Source organism: Corvus moneduloides, chromosome 11 (assembly GCF_009650955.1).
Source record: "Corvus moneduloides isolate bCorMon1 chromosome 11, bCorMon1.pri, whole genome shotgun sequence".
In the NCBI taxonomy this organism is placed as follows: domain Eukaryota; kingdom Metazoa; phylum Chordata; class Aves; order Passeriformes; family Corvidae; genus Corvus; species Corvus moneduloides.
Window position 1 is genome coordinate 1,264,477 of NC_045486.1, and position 20,380 is coordinate 1,284,856.

General features: G+C 52.0%; 1 protein-coding gene across 2 annotated transcripts in view; it reads left to right on the forward strand.

The window, feature by feature from the left end:
- The window catches only part of SRGAP3 (SLIT-ROBO Rho GTPase activating protein 3), an 82,938-nt gene extending 62,868 nt beyond the window's left edge, over positions 1–20,070 (forward strand). The window contains exons 11-22 of one of the 2 annotated variants that reach the window (XM_032120612.1): positions 1,940–1,967; positions 4,023–4,125; positions 6,693–6,753; positions 7,155–7,232; positions 8,249–8,383; positions 9,717–9,822; positions 10,089–10,316; positions 11,269–11,348; positions 13,338–13,518; positions 14,071–14,220; positions 14,671–14,998; positions 16,099–20,070. In XM_032120612.1, coding sequence (XP_031976503.1) covers positions 1,940–1,967; positions 4,023–4,125; positions 6,693–6,753; positions 7,155–7,232; positions 8,249–8,383; positions 9,717–9,822; positions 10,089–10,316; positions 11,269–11,348; positions 13,338–13,518; positions 14,071–14,220; positions 14,671–14,998; positions 16,099–16,515 — 1,895 coding nt within the window. In that variant the 3' untranslated portion in view covers positions 16,516–20,070. Of the gene's footprint in view, positions 1–1,939; positions 1,968–4,022; positions 4,126–6,015; positions 6,047–6,692; positions 6,754–7,154; positions 7,233–8,248; positions 8,384–9,716; positions 9,823–10,088; positions 10,317–11,268; positions 11,349–13,337; positions 13,519–14,070; positions 14,221–14,670; positions 14,999–16,098 lie in introns of both variants that reach the window. The other variant, XM_032120613.1, reaches the window with a different exon arrangement.
- Positions 20,071–20,380: the final 310 nt, after the last annotated feature.

Sequence of the window (20,380 nt, forward strand, 5' to 3'; positions counted from 1 at the left end):
CATGGAGAAATCTCTTTGAATCTGATACTGTGTGCTGAAGTGCTGGGTTACTTCTCCAGCAGCAGAGATTCCCACTCACTCCCACCCTCTGCCTCTTTCCTTCCTCTCCCTCTTCTCCCCCGCTTTCTGCAGCCCTGACATGGTGTTTTCCTGCCCTTGGTGCCGTGTGTCTGTCACAGATTTGCAGCACCCTTGTTGATTCAACAGACTCCTTGACCCATGGCCATACATATTTTGACTTGTCCTAAACAAGAACTGCAAGGACATCCTTGTTTTTAAACCAGTTTTCCCATAAGAGTCTTTTATTCTCCCAGATAGTTTCACAGATCTGTTTTAGAGCACGTGCACACAGACAGGCTCCACACAAAGCAGGGGCAGTGAGTGGCTCTGGGTGGAACCCACCACTGCTGGGATAGTGATGTCACCATGCCCCTGGGAGAAGATTTTAGCTCTTTAAAGCATCTCAATTAACTGAATTATTTCTGGTGTAAAGAAGATGGAGATGAGTTGGTATCCTGATTCAACAGGAGAGAATATATTTAAATGAAAACACACAAATGGTCCATGGCCTTATTTTAACAATACAAAAATTGGAATCCTCATCTTAGAGTAAAAACAATAAATAATAAATAATGGCTTTTTGTTGGCTGCTTTGCCAAACATGTTTTCTTTGCCAGATTTATTTAACCTTAAAATCCACTTTCTGTGGTGTGCTCCACTCAGTGAAGACAGAGCCCAGTCAGGCACAGACTGTGAGCACAGGGAAGGCCCAAGGGCCTGTAGGCAGGGCTGGCATACAGTGCTCGGGCTCCTGTGGATCGGGGCAAGAAGTGAGTAATCTGCTGAAGATTCACTTAATGCTGTGCTGCTTTCTTCCCCCAAAGCCACACTGCTGCTGTGCTCAGGATGGAGATGCAGGGCCAGGCATGTCATTCTCCAGAGCTGTGTAGAAGCAGCTGTGGAAGATCCTCACATGAAGCTTTCCAAGCTTTTCCCAGGCCGTGGGATCATCCTGCTCTGTAGGCTTTCAGCAAGTTTTTAGCCCAGAAATACCAAGTGCTGTGTTTCAGCGTGAGCTGATTCTCATTAGGAAGAAGTCTGAATTTGCAAATCATGTGTGTGGAATTCTTTGCTGTTTCAGTGAGGAATTGGCTCCCAGCTTGTTTTCTGCAGGTGCCAAGGGAAAGCAGGATGGAGGCATGTGCAGCCAAATGCTTCCTTTTATGTGTTTTAGCAAGGGAAGAACAACTCAGCTTTCCTAGCCCTGGGAGACAGGCACAAAGAGCATGTGAAATTAGTTTAGTTTTTTTCAGTGGATTGACAAATACTGTAAAAAATGAAGAGATCTAGTCAGCAGGGATCCGCTCGCATTTCTATAAGATCCAAGCACTAAAAATACACAAAGGGAATGGAAATAGTGACGGTCACAACAGAGTTTGCCTGATGGTGATTAGATGGGCTGTTATCTCCCAGGAAAAGCTGGGGACCCAAATACTCTGTTGCTTTCAGGTGCTGTTCATGGCCCTGCGTGAGGCAGTTGGGTGATCTCTGTGGCCTCCCTGGGCTCCAGCGCCTCTTGGGCTGCCCTGTTCCTGCTGGCACTCAGCCTGTCCTACCTAGTGCCCAGGAGCCTGTGCTGTGGGCCTGCTGTGCCACTGGGTACACACATGGTGGATTTCACGTGGCAAAGGAACTGGTGTTGTCAGTGGGAGCTGCAGATCCTTTCCATCTCTTGTGGCTGGGTCTTGGATTTCTAATATGTCTTTAATGGTGGGAGCACCAGGTGGGCATCTCTCCTCCCCAAATTCAGCTTCTCTCTGCCAGGAGCCATTACCTTGGGTAACCAGCAGTGAGGGTGTGAGCACCTGTACAGCTGTGCTCTGCAGTTGTGTGGTGGTGGCTGATGTGGAGCGATGATGGGAACTTGTGTTTCTTACAGGTGAAAGAGCCGAGTGCGGAACAACCAGGTGAGCACTTTCTTCTCCTTACTTGCTCCTGGGGAGGGCTGGCGCTGGCAGGAGGGGGCTGTGGGAAGGGGGGTTTGCTTTGCTACTGGTGCAGCTTGGTGGAGTTCAGTTGCCCACCTCCAGCCCCCCTGTGCTGGTGGGCTGGCAGTCCCCATGCCCCACATCCTGCTTCCCAGCTGCATGGCCTGGAATGCCTGGATCAGGGGGGTGACACACAGGCCCTTGGTTCTGCTGCAGTGTGGTTTCTGGCTGACTGGCTCTGATGTGCCTGGATGTGCTTTGTCAGCATGGTGCAGTGCCCTGGAGCGTAGCTGAGATGGGGTTGTGTTTGGACAGGGTGACATGAAGGTGTCCACCCACTCCCTGCCATCCCTCTTCCTCTGAGGACTTTAATATGTCCCTGAAATGCTCTCCCAGCTCTGGTTGCTTTGCCTATGAGTGCAGAGCATGTCTGTATCACAGACTTAATCCCCCTACTGCAGGGGTTGGGGCTGGGGTAAATGTGACAGAGAGGAGGTTTTGATCTGTGTCCAGTCCGTGAAGCTTCTCCACAGAACTCCAGTGGCTTGCTAGGAGTGTGCTGGTGTTCTGACAGTGAGACATAGGCCAGCAGAGCCTCCAAACTGCTCCCTAGAACACGCACAGCTTCTCTGTGTGTGAGCTTGTTCCAACCTTGTTTGTATTTAATAAAATTTATAATACCAGCAAAAAAAAGCTCCATTCCCTCTTAGAAGTGGTGAAGCAGATGGTGCGGCCTGGGCTGCCGTGCCAGGCAGGAAGGAGGCTCCTTGTGCTGCCGGCACCAGGCCGAGTGGCGTCAGGGCTGGGCACCCAGTGGGGCACTGAGGTGCTGTGAGGACAGAGAGGGACCTGCAGAGAGCAGGGGCTGTGCAGTGTGTGGCTGCCCCGGTGCACTCCGAGGAGCTGTCCGTGGCCCTGCTCACCAGTCCCTGCCGGATCAGCTGTCAGAGCAGCCGCCCCTCACTGCCATTGCTGTCTCTGGGCACAGGGGAGCTGCCCCGAAGGCCTGGGCCTGGGTGCGTGTGCAGGCCCCTGGCTGGGGGCTGCAGGCACAGCCCCTGCAGTGTGAGGGGCAGGGATGCTCCAGTGGGCAGCAGTCACCTCTGCTCCTTAGTTACCCCTCGAAGGAGTGGTTAGAAGCTGTAGGAGTGTAGAGTCAAGATTGCTTAATTAGAGGCATCTGATTAAGGAACCAGCAGGCGATGTCAGTGGGAGCTGCAGACCCTTTCCCTCTCCTGTGGCTGAGTCCTGCTGTCCTCTTTGCACCAAGCTTTGTGTAAAGTGTCCATGTTATTCCATGAGGACTCCTGCATGAAGGCTCCCAGCACCCAGTTTTGTGTGTGTTTGCAGTTGTGTTCTCTCCCCTACAGACAGTAGGGCCTGGGGCAGAGGGCAGGGCAGAAATCTGTTTGGGATTTTGTGGTGTTTTTCTCCTTTTTCTAGATCTAGACACTGAATGTCCTTCATTATCCAAAGAAATTGGACTGGGAATAGCATTAATGGAAGCAGCCCTCCAGTGTCCTCAGTACTGCACTGAAACCTGTCACAAGCTTCCCTGGCTTCTTGGTCACTAGCAGTGGCAGGGTCATTCCCCTCCCTGGGATTCCAAACAGAAGTTAGACACGGGAAGGTAGAGGTGTTCCCATTGTCCTCATTCAGGAACTTTCTGTGAGCAGAATGAAATCTCTTTGGGAACAAAAAGGAATACCCCAGCATTTTCTAGGGTAGCTGAGGTTTATATCCCCTCAGCTGCTCTTGGTGCCTTTTTGGGCTGAGGGAGTGCTGAGCTGTGGTGGTGGGAGGCAGGTGTTAAATCCAGCTGACCACCAATGCCTTTGGTTTCCTGCTGGAGCGGTGTCCATGTGGGACACACCAGTGTGAGTGGCTGCAGGGTGTGTGGAGCTACATGTCGAATCCTCACAGAAGGATTTTTCTGTTTGATTTTTTATTCTCAGTTTTAACCTGTGAGATCTCACCCTGTCATTGCATTTATGTTGGTGTTTTGTTGATTTATTTTGTTCCATTTTCTCCCAGGCCCCCATGTCTTCCCCCTAAGCCACAGAAAATGAGGAGACCTAGGCCTCTCTCAGTCTATAATCATAAACTCTTTAACGGCAATATGGAAACATTCATTAAGGTACTTGTTGGCTTGCAGTAGGAGTGTCTGTGAACGCTGGGAATGGAATGGTGGCTTTCCTGTCCTGGCTGCTTGCCATCCTCAGGGGGTCCCTCCGGCCCGTCTGCAGCCTCTGCCTCGGTGATGATTTCACTCCATAGCTTCCCTCGTTCATTCCTGGTGTTCCCTGTCCCATCAACTCTGTGCCCCAGACCAGGGCAGCAGGTAGGGCCCAGGGCTGGTGGCCATGTGCAGTATGAGGCAGTCCTGGCTGAGTGTTCTCATTGTCCTGCTGCTTCTACCCATCCTGAGAAAAAAGATTACACAAGCTCAGCCCAGCCCTCAAAGGATCAACAGACATCCTCCCTTCCCCTTTTCCACATGGTTTTGGTGGCCATCCATGCTTGTGGCTGAGAAGGAAGATAAAATGTCTCATAAGCCCCCAGAAAGTGTCTCCGACTTTCAAGGATTGTGAGCCTGTGGTAGAAATCCTGTTGTATGGGTGGCCATGTTGGAGGGCAGACAGGAGATCCTCAGCCTTACACAAAAATACATCAATAACAACCAGCCCAGCTGGCTCATCCCCTGCCAGCTGCTGACAGGTGATGTCCTATGCAGCCTGGGGCTTACTGGATTCCCACAGCCCAGAGTAGGCACTAACCTTTGGGGAGGACAGGTGACCTTGTCCCTGCAGAGTCACCATCCTGTCTGGGTGGCCATGACCTCGGAATGCTGCAGGGGAGGGGACTCGGTGGCCTGCACACTGACCAGCCCACGCCAGGGCCAGCACCTGGGCTCACTATCCAGCCTCGGAGCAGTCATTCCTAGGCAGCTGCCGAGGGTAGTCTCCTCCAAACCAGCGCTGGTAATGTATGGCATGGGGCTGTCATCCATGGGACAGAGTATTCCTTTCCTTATGGTGGGGTGAACTTGGATGAACTCAGTTAATCCCAGTGCATCCCAGTGTAAGGGACTTTGGCGCTGCTCATCCTAGGAAATCACCCAGAAGGGAGGTTTGAGGAGCAAAATGAAGAGCTGTGGATGTGGGATTTGTCCCAAAGGATGCCTCCAACTATCCCACTGCCAGTCCTCCAAACCCTGCCGTTAGCTGTGGAATGGCTGTGGGAAGGATTTCCAAAGGCAGTGATGCTATTCCAGTGGCAGCGTTTAATCCTGCTCTGGAGAAAGCTTCAGTGAAAACACTGTAGGAAGCGGTAATGATGAACTGTTGGATTAGGTGACTAATAGGCATCATCTGGCTGGGGTTTATTCCCTAAGTCTCAGGGCAGTGTCTGTACGCAGTGCCAGCACAGAGAGTACCGGCCCTGCTGGCAAAGCCTGTAATCCTGTTAGGATTTGTGATTACTCCTGACTTAAACTGGTTTTTAAAAAAGTAATGCTCATTAAATCCCAGCCTGTTCATCACTGAGAAGGAGGAATTACCTGCTCTAGAAAGCCATCTGAGCAGAAGTGTCCTGTGCTAGCAAAGACCCCTCAGGGGATGGCTGGCTGCCCCTGGGATGTACAGCCTCACAGGCAGCTGGGCCACTGGCAGCTGCCCAGTTGTCCCCTGGTCACCCAGTGCCCCCATGGCTGCCCAGTGCCCCCTCAGAGCCTTGCCTGTGCTCCAGGCAAGGTCTGGCCTTGTCCTCAGGCTCCTGGGAACGCCACAGGTTCAGAGAGGGAGGAAATCCGAGAGGCTGTCCCTGCAGGTCGCTGAGGCTGGGGTGCAGCGTGCCGAAGGGGTTTGGGCGGGAGGGTAGACATCCCAAAGGCCTGTGTTGGCCCTTGCCAAGCTGCCATTGCATTTGAGCGTTCATGGCCTCCGAAGGAGATGCTTACCTCTAACTGAACTTACCCCTGCTTAATCTGTTCTCTTTTTTCCACTCTGCTGCTTTTTTGTGTGCTCAGAGGAAGGAGGAATGCGCGAACGAGGAATCAGGTACTTACTGGAGGCCCATCTGTGAGATGAAGGGAATTGCCAGAGATGCCACTGTGCTGTCCTGGAAAAACAGCCAGAATCCCAAAGAGAAATGTGTCCACTTGAGCTGTCAGACATGGCCCATGGTCTCCTTGAGCTTCTGCCACCAGGGGCCTGGGGAGAAGCCAGAACTCTTCACTGGTTCAGATTCAGGCACTTCATTCCATGCACAGTGGTGTTTGTTCGGTTTTTTAGCACCTGCTGACAATGGCTGTTTCCTTTGGTGGAAATAATGTTGTAAGCTGTGTTACTGGAAGCTTATTCCACCAGCCAGGTGTAGCACAAGTTTTATTTCAGCTCAGCATTCCACCTTCGGGGTGGAATAGCTGTGATCCCTCACGGCAGTTCCTTGTCTGAGCCAGAGAGGGAGCAGCAATGTTTCACACACCTTAGTGACAGCTTTCTTGTGTGTTTTTGGCTGCACACGGTATCCTCAGCGCTCTTCGATGGCTCCATGTTTGTAACACCTCCTTTCCCTGCCTGTCCTCTTACTAAACTCCCCAGCACTAATTTTCAAATGTCTGGTTTTGCAATCTTTAATGCATTTCCCATGCTTTGTTAGCAATAAACCAGTAATTTTTCCTCTTCTTTCTTTCCTTTCCTGAAGGATTCGGGACAGGCCATTCCACTTGTCGTAGAAAGCTGCATCCGCTACATCAATCTGTATGGTAAGTAGACTCAGTACATCCACAGAAACCTTCTGCCAAGGAATAAAGTACTTGAGTGAGCAGTGAGATCCAGCAGATCGCAGGGGTGCCTGCAGTCCATTCTCTATGGGCTTGGGTTATAATTCCAATGGTGTTGGCTGTGATGCAGCATTGGATGACTGGCAAATAGTGAGTTTTTGCTAGCATGTACCCAGGTTAAATTGTTCACTCAGGCCATGAGCTCTTTCAGCACCCTGATCTGGGGCCTTGGTTGGAGAATATGAGCAGAAGTGAGATGGAGCAGGCTGTCCCTGCTTGGTCCAAGCCTGTCTGGTACATCGACTCCGGGGTTCTGCTGTTTTTACCTGCAGGTATTGCCCAACAGTTCCAGGAATCTCTCCTAAAGTGTTGTTCTCTTCCAGGCCTCCAGCAACAGGGCATCTTCAGAGTCCCTGGCTCCCAGGTGGAAGTCAACGATATCAAGAACTCATTTGAGAGAGGTGTGTAGCTGGGGTGTGCAGATACAGCAGGATGCCCTGTCCAAGCAGGGATCCTTGGTGGGAGTTGGTGTGTGCTGGCTGCATTAGCCATGGTGTAAAGCCTGTGTAAATCCCTTTCTGCTACGAGACATGAGAAGGTTTTATCCCTTCTGGGTTTCTCAGTGTTGTGTCTCTGGGAATAGCAAAGAGTCACTCAGGGAAGGAGTATGAGAAGTAGGGGTACATGCAGATGTCTTTTCCACAGTCATTAAAAACACAAGAGTCATAAAAGACTTTGCTGGGGATCCTTGTTCATCCTTCCTGCAGCAGTTTACCAAGGGATGCACAGCATTCCTGCCTGTACCTGGTGGCAGTGCTGGCTGTAGAGGTGCCAGTGAATCTGTTGAGAAAATCACATTCAGGGTGACGGGCTGGTGAGAAAGGGAAAGCAGTCCTGCTGTCCTGGGTGGAGGGGAGCTGGGACAGTCCTGCTGGGAATAGTGACCCTTAATCCTTGAGCAGCATTGGAAGGATCAGGGTGAAGGTGGATGGGGCAATGGGTAAGGGAGTGTTGGGATTGTCAAAGGCTGGAGGATTTGCATATCCAATTTAAGACGAATTAGTATCCAGATTTCTGGGGCGCTGAAAGCCTTTCATAGGTGTGAGTCAGTACAAAGCTGTCCAGAACCGCTGGGTCTCTTCCAGGGTTGTAGTTGTATCCTCCAGCCAAGCCTGTCCTCTCAGGCTCTCACTTGCTGTCGTTCAGACCACCTCAGCTTTCTGGGCTGGTGCTGTAAATGTAAATTTGCTGGACTGGAAACTGTGAAGGAGAGATAACCAATACCATCCTTGTCCTCAGGAAAGGTTTGAAATCCCCCAGTAAAACTGGTTTTCAGGAAAAATCAGCATTGCCATTGCACATGAGGAGGGTTTCTGCACCCTGGGAATTTTGGGTGTTCCACTAAATGAGGAAAACCACTTATTGTGTTAGTCCAGCTTGATGCTGATGCTGGACATAAAACCTTTTCTCTGGGCAGGTGAAGACCCCCTTGCTGATGATCAGAATGAACGAGACATTAACTCAGTGGCTGGAGTCTTGAAGCTGTATTTCCGAGGACTGGAAAACCCCCTCTTTCCTAAGGAAAGGTTTCAAGATTTGATATCTACTATAAGTAAGTACATGTGACAGCTCTTCGTGGAGAACTGGGTGGGACGAGAGAAATACTAACACACGTAACGCAGGCTGCACACTTGGTGTCCCAGCCTAAGCAGGGTGAAGGACTTTTCCTTTTATTCTTGGTGGGCTGGGGCTTTATGTGGAAGTTCCTCAAAGGCACATGGGCAATAGACAGGTCAAAAGGCACTTTGCAGAGGCCACATGGGGCTGTCCTCATGTGTGCAATGGTGATGGTTATCCCCGTTAATTCCTGAATTATGCCCAGTTGGAACATTTTGCTCAATGAGAAAGGCAAGTGCTTTGAGAGTTTATTCCTCTAGGTGTCAAAACAGATCTCTATTGTCATAGGGTTTTATCCAGTTTGTATTTAGTTGTTTTGTTTTAACAAACATCCTCTTATGTAAAACCAAACTGAAGAAGTAGAGAACCCAGCAGGCAATAATGGGATAAATCAAATGGAAAAATTCCCCACATTAAATACTATAAAGCTATCCATCTTGGTACTGAGGCGGGATTTAGCTCAGAATTTTGATTAAATGGCAGTCCAGCTACATGTTGTCAGTGAATTTTATTGTGATTAGCAAATGGCATAGTTTGAGCCAGAGCAACACTTCTGTGTGATCTGCCTGCTCCAGAAAAGCTCTGGTGCTTGTCCTCTGCTTCCTATGGAACAGCAGCCACAGGATTAACTCTCTACAGAACACAGGGATAGCTTAGGGCAGGACAGCCCCGAGTCACCCCCTTCCCAAGGGAGGGAGCAGGTGTCTGATGGCAGCTCTGGGCTCTATGCACCCCTGTGGAGTGGAGAGCAACAAATCTGAGAGTACTGACTCAGCACTGGTTCAGCTAACCTATTTCCTAGGAATTTCTAATTCCTCTTCAGAGCAGTAGGAGACAGCAGTGGAAGGGCTCAGAAGGATCCAATGCATAGCCCAAAAGAGCAACACGAATAAAAACCGCATTTAAAAATCTGCCCTAGAAAACAGTGCTCTGTTTTCTGTGCCACATTGACTCAGGCTTTTGAGGAACAGAGGAGTTGTTGAGGAATGAAATAAATAATGCATAAACATTTGTTTTAAAAATAAACCCACGGAAATGTCTTTATATGCTCTTTATGCTGAATCTGAACATACAAATTGCCCTCTGGAGGAGCAGTGTGCTCCATTCTCTTCCTGCACCTTAGTGCCAAACTCATGGATGACCTCTGGAGACAGGTGTTTGTTTTCCTCTCTTACTGGGCCACTAAATCTGGAACAAGTCCCTCTGGTGCTGAGCTGTCTGGTCCTGAGAAGGTTTTTAAGGATGTGCTTTCTATCCATGTGTTCCAGAAATTGAGAACCCTGCAGAGAGAGTGCACCAGATCCAGCAGATCATTGTCACTCTGCCTCGGGCTGTCATCGTGGTCATGAGATACCTCTTTGCTTTCCTTAACCAGTGAGTCTGTTTTCCTGCTTTGCCAAGCTTCTCCTTGCCACCCCTTTTGCCCGGGCTTCCCCGTCTTTGCTGCCCGAGTTCTCTCTGGTGTTGCCATGCGGAGCTGTGCTTTGCTTCTTCCCCAGCCTTGCTGGGCCGTGGCTGTGTGTCCGGGGAAGGGGGCAGCTCGCTGACGATGCGTCCCGGGCCGGTGGGGGTTGGTGCTGGGAGGTTTTCCAAGCGAGCGGGAATGCGGCACGGCAGCTCCCTCACACATGTGCTTGCAGCTTGTCACAGTACAGCGATGAGAACATGATGGATCCCTACAACCTGGCCATCTGCTTCGGGCCCACGCTGATGCACATTCCTGATGGGCAGGATCCGGTGTCCTGCCAGGCCCATGTCAATGAGGTCATCAAAACCATCATCATTCACCACGAGGGCATCTTCCCCAGCCACCGAGAGTTGGAAGGGCCTGTCTATGAGAAGTGCATGACCGGAGGGGAGGAGTACTGGTGAGCTCTCTGCAGGGTTCCTGCGTACAAACACCTGCATCAGGCCAGGAGGCTCTTGCACGCTGAACCGTTTGATTTAGTGTTAGCAGTCAAAACAGGCAATTTCACCAGATACTTCATTTTCTTGTATTAGAAAACCTCAGTAAAAAACATCAGAAGAAACTTTTTCCAGTGCAAATACTAATATTGATGAAGATTTTTTGAGCTGCAGATCCACAGAAGCATTTTCAACGAAACAGAATTTTAGGTCAATTCTATCTAAATTCCTGCTAGGCTGGGAATTTTGAGTAAAGTCCCATAGTTCCATCATAACTTGCTGGTTGGATGAAATCCCTCAGCCTGAGGTTAACCCAAACCTTCCAGTTCTCTTTGTTGCTGGAATTCTAACCCAGCATTCAGGTCTGGGTTTAACAAACCAGGATCAATAACAGACTTGAGCTGATTTTCTACAAATTTCATACATTTCTGAGACCTCACCGTGCCTGATACTAGTCACCTGCCACCATCCTTCCTGGTGCAGCAGAGGATAAAATGCTAAAGCTCACTGTGAATTAGGGAACAGGACATTTAACTCGGCATCGCTTTGTGTCAGTTTTGCCAAACTCTACTAAATAGACACAAGAGCCAACAGAATGTGACATTCTGGGCCTGGTGATCGTGGTGTGGGTGTTTGCTGTTCTCAGAGCAAGTTTGGAGATACACTGTGATTTGAAATCATAGAATCAGAGAATCACAGAATCAGTTAGCTTGGAAAAGACCTCCAAGATCGAGTCTAACCTTTGACCAAACCACCACCTTGTTGCCTAGACATGTCCAGTCATTTCTTGTACACCTCCAGGGATGGGGTCTCCACCACCTCCCTGGGCAGCATCTCCCTCAACACATGAGGTGTGCTGAGTGCATTGGGAGCAGTGCCATTTGTTGTGTGACAGCCTGATGTGTTTCTTTGCAGTGACAGCCCGCACAGTGAGCCTGGCACCATCGATGAAGTGGACCATGACAATGGGACAGAGCCGCACACCAGTGATGATGGTGAGCAGGGTGTGAGCAGGGGCTGGGTCCGTGTCAGCAGAGCCATGCCTGCAGGAGGGCAGCGAGCACTGCGGGATAGAGGCTGGACAGGCTGGCTGCTGGCAGGGCTGGGCTGGAGCAGGAGGCAGCACTGTGCTTCCTGTGTCCCAGCAACACCAGCCATGAGGGGGAGTTTGGGAAATGCTGCGGGCACCGCTGTGGGGCAGGGAACCATGGCAGGGCTTGCTGTGTTGGGATGGCCCTGGGGAGCTGAGCACCTTCTGCTTCTGACAGCTGCTGCTGCCTCGGCTGCGTCCTGCCTCGGCAGAACACGTCTGCCCTGCGAGGCCTGTGGGGAGGAGGATGGGCTCACCTGGCAAGCGGGGCCACGGGAGGAGGAATGGCACAGGGAAGGGCACGTGAGGCCAGGCGGCTCCGGGCACAGGGAAGGGGCACGCAGGGCCGGGCGGCTCCAGGCCTGCTCTCAGCTCCAGGCAGGAGCCGACAGGCCTGGCAGAGGGAGGCAAGGGAGCTGCTGTGCAGCCAATTTCACACTTGGGTGGCCACGTTAATGGCTCCGATTGGGATTTCCGAGTGATTAACTGTGGTGCCAAGTGTACAGCAGAGGAACAGCTTTGTGAATTTACATATTCCCTCTCCCCCTTGCCCTGCACACACTCCCTGCTGGTAGCCCAGCATTGTGTCAGGGCTGTGGGAGCCCTTCTGGCTCTGTCTCCTCCATAACATTTCCTGTTGACTCTGCCCTCATGTGGGGGTTGCTTAAGGTGGGGAAGATGAATCTGCTGAAGCAGCCTGGCCTGTCCCAGGTGGGGCTGGAATGGGGCAGGGGTCCAATGCAGCATCTCCCATGTCCTTTGGTGTCCCCCTTCTCCATGTGGGTTTGTTCCCTAAGCAGAGTGTTGGTTCACACAGTGATGGTTGCTGAGCCCACAGTCAGTGATGGGGCAGAGCAAGTTTCTGTGTTTAATCAGAATGTGCACATCTGGAGGAACTGGGCAGGCTTGCCCTGTTTTGTTTTGTCCTTTTCTGTCTGCCAGTGTCCACGTGGGGATTGAAATAATCCAGTCTCATATAATCAAGGCATGATAATGCTCCGACAGTGGCAGGGGCAGCTGGGGAGTGGCAGCAGTCTGCCACCCAAGCAAGGCAGAGTGTGGGTTGCTGTGGTTAGTGAGGAGAGACACTGTCGCTGCTTTGCAGTTGTTGCAATGGTTTCTTTAGGATTCAGTGTTCCCCAGCTGGAAACAGATTGGCATTTTCACAGGCTCCTCCGTGCTGGGTGCCCCAGCAGCTCCTGCTGTGATGCCCTTGGCCAGAGGCTTAGAGAACCCTGTGTGCTCATGACCTTCCAAAGTGAAGTTCTGCCTCAGCCCTCCTGTATTTCAGGCCCTGAGCTCCCAGTTTGAGAGTCACAGGTGTTTGGTAGAGCTCACATTAGGAAAAGTGGGGTAGCAATGAGGCAAGGTGCTGCAGATGGTGGGGTGCAGAGCAGCTGCCTGGCTGGAGCCGGTATCATTATTTCCATGGGGGTCCCCAAAGGGGCATTAGTTGTTCATCAGTAATTCAGGCCAAACTGTCTCCAGAATAAGGAAGGGAAGAGAAGGTAAGTGGGGTTTGATCACAGCATCTGACACAGCTTGGCAAAATCTCAGGCCGGAGGATAATGGGGTTCTGTAACCAAAGGCGGAAAATGGGAGTGTGGGTGAGGATGCCATATGCACAGAGGGAGATTCCTGCTGCTCCCCATCTGGTTTGTAGCTGTTTGTAATTGCCGGTGGTTTGTGAGTCTGAGAGAGGTCCCAGAAAAGCTGGAACAACAATAAGAATTGATCAGTCTGGAAACAAGAAGGCCTGTGCTCGGTGTCAGATGCTCTGGGGACACTGGGCAGCAGCAGCAGTGCTGCTCTGGTGAGATGGCTCTTTTGGGTTCATCTTCCCCTGTGGTGGCTGAACTGAGCTGCTCTCTTGCTGTGCCTCTCTCCTGTGCAGAGGTGGAGCAGATCGAAGCCATAGCCAAGTTTGACTACATTGGACGATCTCCACGGGAGCTCTCATTCAAGAAAGGGGCCTCACTCCTGCTGTACCATCGGGCATCAGAAGACTGGTGGGAAGGGAGACACAATGGGGTGGATGGGCTCATTCCCCACCAGTACATCGTGGTGCAAGACATGTGAGTAAAGTGGTGAGGGTTGTTAAAATCCTATACTTGCACAAGGTCCGCTTCAGTCACCTAAAATAATCAGTCAGTTTTGCTGAGGTTTAATGACTTTGGTGAGAAATCTGGGCCTGTTCACTTCTCCCTGTCCATGTATTGGCTCCATTTTTTTCTCATTCGGGCTGATAAAGACAAGTACTAAACACTGTACCTCAGTGTACCTGGACCCCATCTCTCATGGACTCCTCAAAGTGATGTGACCCAGGCTTACCACTGGCCTTCCCCCTGTGAGCATTGACCTGGATAGTTTGGTGCTCACCTGGCCTGTGGGCAGATCCCAGGGCCCTTTGCAGGTGCTGCTTCTATTATAAGTACACAGGGGATGTGGCAGGGGATGTGGAGGAAGATGTGCACTGTTTCCAAGCTCCCAGTGAAGTTGTGGCCTTGGTCCAGCTCCTTGTTAACAAAGTGGGAGCTGCTGGAGTGGTGATGTTTGGATTCACGTGGCATCTGGGCCCTGGCTCCCCGGGGCACAGCCCTGTCCCTGATGTTGTCTCCTTTCCCTAGGGATGATGCATTCTCCGACAGCCTGAGCCAGAAGGCGGACAGCGAGGCGAGCAGCGGGCCACTGCTGGATGATAAAGCCTCCTCCAAGAATGACATCCAGTCGCCAACAGATCATATCATGGACTATGGCTTTGGGGGAGTGATGGGCAGGTAACTCTCATTTTCCTGTGATCATGGAAGTGGTTGCTGTCACAGGTGTGGACAGTCGGTGTGTGGGGTAGGGCAGGACGAGAGGGAAGGCTCTAGTAAGCACTGCAGGATAATATGAGTATGGAGGGGGTTTCATGTGCACTGCTAGTGGGGATTTAACATGTACAGAGGGGGGCCCTAAGCAGCCTGTTCTAGTGGAAGGTGTCCCTGCCCATGGCAGGGGGTTGAAACAAGATGACCTTTGAGGTCCCTTGCAATCCAAACTACTCTTACGATTTGATGCTGTCCCTTTCTTGGTACTAGCTAAAATATTTGTCTTCCCCCTTGCTTGAGTCTTCTGAAGCTGGAAGGCTCGAGTTTGGTTTGAGCTGAACAATTTTCTTGCAGCATGTAGCCAGCCACGGTCAGGCTGGCAGACGCTGACCCGCTGTTGTGCTGGATTCTTTGCAGAGTGCGACTGAGGTCTGATGGTGCGGCCATCCCCCGGCGCCGCAGCGGCGGGGACACCCACAGCCCGCCCCGAGGGATGGGGCCTGGCATAGACACCCCTCCTCGAGCAGCAGCCTGCCCCAGCAGCCCCCACAAGATCCCCCTCAACAGGGGCAGGATCGAGAGTCCTGAGAAGCGCAGGATGGCGACGTTTGGCAGCGCCGGCAGCATCAATTTCCCAGACAGGAAGGCCCTGGCTGACAGCCACCCACTGAGATCGACCTGTGGATCCACCCGGCACAGCAGTCTTGGGGATCAGAAATCTCTGGAAGCAGAAGCTCTTGCTGAGGTAAGAGGGGTGGGAAAGGACCAAGAGGCTGAAGGGGAACTCACTAGGGAGTGCCCAGAGCCCCTTCACCTCAGACACTGTCACGGTGCTGCTGTCACAGCTGTTACCCAACTGCATTGGGTTGTTGTAAAAGATGCTCCCCCAGCTGATGTAAATTTTCATCTTGAAGCCTGTAGGACTGCTGGGCTTGGGAATATTTTCACTCATCATCTGAGCAGCTTGATAGAATGAATTGGAGCTAACTTGATAATTATTTCCCTTCAGCTGAACTTTACCTGAGGCTCAGCGAGCATTTTGTAGGTGTTATAAAATAAGGACTTGTCTACACCAGGACAGCATTAACTAGAGTGACTTTTCAGCACTTGACTCTGGTGCCTTAAGTTACTTCTGCCAGGGTCTTGCTGAGTTAGTGGCCTTAATTAAATTAAGGTGAATTTAAGTAAATCCAAACTAGGGCCTCTCCATTTGTGCAGGAGACCCCAGCACTGTAGCCATAGGCAGTGTAGCTAGTTCTCTGTGCATGGGCACTTCTGGTTGAACTGCATTCACCTTCCGGGGGATCCCTGTGCACAGACTGTGGAGGCTGGAGGTGGGTGGGCGGTGAAGGGCTGGAGCTAATCTCTCCTCAGCTGCCTCAGGCCTTGTTGCTGCCTCGTATATCCATGGCAAGCTGCTGTCGTGCCACTCACTCCATAAACATCCCTGTGTGTGTCCCCGCCACGTGCCAATGTCCTGTGGGCACAGGGACAGCAGAGGCCCCATGCATCCAATGGAGGCTGTAGGGCCTCTTTTGTGGGGAAAAGCCAGCCTCAGTGCTGAGGGGGAGCTGTGTGGGCAGGCTGGTGCTCACCCCATCACTCCTGGTGCTCAGGATTTACGCCCTTTGGAGCTAGTGATCAAGCTCCTGCTGACCTGGGGAACACCGGGTACCTTTGTGTGGCCAATTTGGGCTTCACACCTTCTCCCAAAGCTCCTGTTTTCCCTGGGGGCTCTTAGATCAGAAACCCTCTCTGCAGACAGGCATGCCAGGACCGTGGGGTGGGGTGCAGAAGAGCAGGTGATGCTGTGGCACAGTGCAGACATTCCTTTGGCATTCACAGGACATCGAGAAGACCATGAGCACAGCGCTGAACGAGCTGCGGGAGCTGGAGAGGCAGAACACGGCCAAGCAGGCCCCTGACGTGGTGCTGGACACACTAGAGCCCATGAAGAACCCCCCGGTGGGCGCTGCCAACTCGGAGCCGGCCAGCCCCCTGCACACCATCCTGATCCGGGACCCCGACGCGGCCATGCGGCGCAGCAGCAGCTCCACAACCGAGATGATGACCACCTTCAAGCCGGCGCTGTCGGCCCGGCTGGCTGGGGCGCAGCTGCGGCCGCCGCCGATGCGGCCGGTGCGGCCAGTGGTGCAGCACCGCTCCAGCAGCAGCAGCAGCTCGGGGGTGGGCAGCCCCGCCGTCACCCCCACCGAGAAGCTCTTCCCCAGCAGCTCGGCAGATAAATCGGGCACCATGTAGGGTGGGACACGGGGACTGCGGCAGGAGAGCCGGCACCCGGACGGTGGGAGCGGGGCGGGCGCGGCGAAGCCTCGCTGCAGGAGCAGGGCTCAGAGCCTTGCTGCGGGGAGCCTCTGTGAAAGGAAACGTGTGTGGCCTTGGCCTGGTGCTGTACATACGTGTGTGTGTATGTACATAGGTGTGCACACACCCCATCCATGCAGAAACACTTCCCGAGCTTGCAGTCCTACAGCAGGAGGAGACGGCAGGTCTACGTGTTGGCACTGGAGAACATGCTCAATGTAGAAGTATATATTAAAAACAAATTCAGTGACTTCTTAAAACAGTAGATTTACCTCAGAAACTGGCTCTGAAATGTCCTCTCTTGAGACAGTGGGTTGGTCTGGGTTTCCAAGGCTCTCTGTGCACACATGGAAGTCCACACTGCAGCAGCTGTGCGTCAAGCAATACAAGGCCATCCTGGAATTTATTTTCTGTACTTCTTGGTGTTGAAAAAAAAAAAAAACGGATGGGCATACAGTGGGGTCTGTTCACTGCTGGGCTGTGGAGAAGAGCTGGAAATCCATAAATTACCTTGTGTGTCTGGCCAGCTAGAGTCTTTCCAATCCTGAATCCTCAGATGTCTTCATGTGCCCATGATGCCCTGGGCAGCAGGGACAAAGCAAGGTGTGTGCCATGAGTGGGATGGAGTGAAGTGAGTGTCATGAGTGGGGACAGAGTGAGGTGTGTGCCATCACCCTCGCGCCAGGAGGAGGACACTGTGCTGCACCGGGACCGTGGAACACTGCTTCTCTGCAAGTTTTCAGAGTGAACAAGGACTAGTGACCAAACCTGTGGTAAAGCATGGAGTAATTTACAGAGTTTGGAGATTCTTCATCTCCCTTTCCCCATGCGCTTTTTCTGTTTTTTTTTTTTTAAATCAAAACCCAACCCAGTGCTCTCTCGACAGTCCGGCCTGAGCAGCGAGGAGGGGTCTCGGGTCAGAGTGGTTGTCCTGCATGAGAAGCATGAGCCGTATTTGACCGCGTCAGATGCAAAACTGATCTGATGGGTTATACTTTGCACTTTTTGTACTGTACCATGTAATACAACCATTTGAGTTTATGCAATGGAATCTGCATTTTGTTTTACCCAGAGAAAAAATATACAGAAGGCTGGGCATTGCATGGTCCTCTCTGATGATCCAGACTCCTCTGTAAGCACTGAATCCAAGATGCTCTGTGCTTCTCCTGCAGCTTTTCCTTGTACAGATTTCCACGCAATGCCCCATGGTTTGATTTGGCGCTTCCCCATGGTCATGTACTAATGGCTCCTTAACATTCATCCTTCCTCCCTGCCATCTCTGATCCTGCTGCTCTGTCTGTGCCTGGGCGAAGATGCCTACAAGCCCTCCTGACTCACCCAGCGGCCACCTACCCTGCCTGGGGCTTTGCTTTGTCCCCCACTTCATCTTCCTCCTCTCTCCAGCACTGCTGCGGACCCCAGCTCTGCAGGAGAAGCAGCCTGACTTCCAGAAGGCAGTGGAGGTGTTGAGCAGGGTGGCAGAGCCCGTCAGTCCTGCAGTGGCTCGTATCTCCTCGGCTGGGGAGCTCACACTCACGCAAGACCGCCTGTACATGCACACCTGTACCTCTGTACCTGTACCTCCATGCTTGTACTTTCACAGCTGCACCCCCATATCTGTACCTCCACACCTGCACCTCTGTGCACCGGGCACGGAGTTGACACCGCGGACCGTTGGGACCGGCTGGCGCCTGTCCCGTGCCCATCGCACGTGTCCCCTCACACCCCGCTCTGCCAGCCCTGTATATATTGCTATACTTGCTTAACTGCTCGAAAGTAACTGTTAACCTGTAAACTGTACAAAGATAGGCTAAAATTAGATAAAAGCCGATGCCACTCAACAAATCTTTGCACTTAGTAGGTAGCTCGATGTAAAAATAAACCCAGTAATAATAATAGTAATTCCGAAGGGAAGCGAAGCCGCCGGCACCCCTCGCAGAGCCCGTGGGGAGCAGCTCTGCCCATGTCCCTCCCTGTCACACTGGCAGGGCAGATGGTGTGTGTGCTTGTCTGTGAACGTCCTTGGCGTTTGTAATGACCACAATTGGTTCATGTTGGTGTTTATTTCTCCATCATCCCCCTTTCCTGTCACAGCCCTGGCCACTGCCCGGCCTGGCGCAGATGTTCAGTCAGGCTGGGCTGGTCACGGACCTTGTGCTGGGAGAGGGAAGGATCCATTTGGCACGAGTGCTGTGTATCCATTGCCAGTAATTATTACTTTTGTTTCCATTTAGTTCCTGGAGAACGTTCACTTTGCCAGTTTTCTGTTTTTTATATGCTTTCTGAGATGACTTGAGAGCAAACCCATCTTCATTCAGGGTTTTATTTCCTCCCTTCTTGCTTTTGACCATATGGTACAAGTTCCAGTGTCTTTCTATTAAATTATTGCCTTTCGTTTTCCTTTGTTTTGTTTTGTTGTGAGTTTTAATACAGTTATTTTCTTATCTTTAAGTGCCTTTTTGAGCACCAAAACAAACGGTTGGAGTTCAGGCCTGGGAGCTGTGCACACATGGGTTTGTCTGGGCAGTTGTGTTGTGCTGGGGGTGATTGCTTTTAAAGTCCTTCCATTTTTCTGTTTAATGAAAAGGGAACCAAGACTTTTTGTTGGAGAATAAACTCCCCCTTTGTAATATGGTATTCCAAGTGTAGTTTTAACTACTGTAAATTTAAGGGAAGAAATGTATTTTTCTTTAAGCGAACTTGGCACAAAATTGAACCACGTACATTGTAGGAACATTATAACTGGAACCTGGTTTGTGAGTGACTGACTCCGATCCACGGTACCTCCCCGAGGGCACAGACTGTGTGTGGGCTTCAGAGTTCACAGAGCTTCACTGTGACAACCCACGGCCGAGCTGCCGCCGGACCCAGGGTGGGTGTGCTCATGCCCCAGGAGCGCAGCCCTCGCAGGGTGGCTGCACGGGGCAGCTGTTTCTCTGCTGTGCAGAGCGAGCGCGGATCTGGGCTCGGCTCCGCGGGCCTGCCCCGCCCAGCCCGTTCTGCCGGGGCAGTTGGGCCCCGGGCCTGCGACAGTGCTGGGGGGCAGCGCCACGGCACCGCGGCCCCTTCCGTGGGGCGAGCGCTTGGTCCGGGGCGGCGATGACAGTGCACTTTGTTCCCTAGGCTGAAGTCCCTGGTAGGTGGTTTTTGTATCCCCGGGTATGTTATTTAACTAGCAGTGTTGTGGTTCTCGCGGGGCGGCAGTAGATGTCCCGAGTCTGATTTGCTTCGCGTGGCTGGGCTGCGAGGTCTGGTGGGGACGGGGTTGGTTATGCCGGGAGGCCGTGGGAAACCGCCGGCTGCTGCCCACTGTACCGGTCATCCTCCTCCTCCTCTTCCTCCTCTGGTGTTGTCTCTGTAATGTATGGTGAGATGCCGTCAGCTAGAGTGTCTGAGTGGGTCCTCGTGTGTGCTGGTGATGCCATGTAGATGAAGCCACTGGTTGGGTGTGGACTCATCCTGTTGAATAAACTGCTTAACTTTTCTCAAAAATGTTGTCTGTGGTTTCAGAAGACTTGCTGCCTCTTGCCTGTGCTTCTTCCCCACCCCTCATCCCCTGGATGCTCAGCACCTGCCTTTGTGTGTGTTTGGATGGGCCATGGAGATGACATATGGGCTCTTTCAGCTCTGGGCATATGGTGCAAACACAGGAAAGAAGGATGTAGGTGAATAAAATGACCCACCCAGCACCTCCAAGGGATTTGCCCATTTCCACTGAGGTGGCAGGACCTGTGCTGATCTGTGCCAGCCGAGATATCCCCCCATGGGGGGTGTCACGGTATCCCGCAGTGGTAGGGAGGAG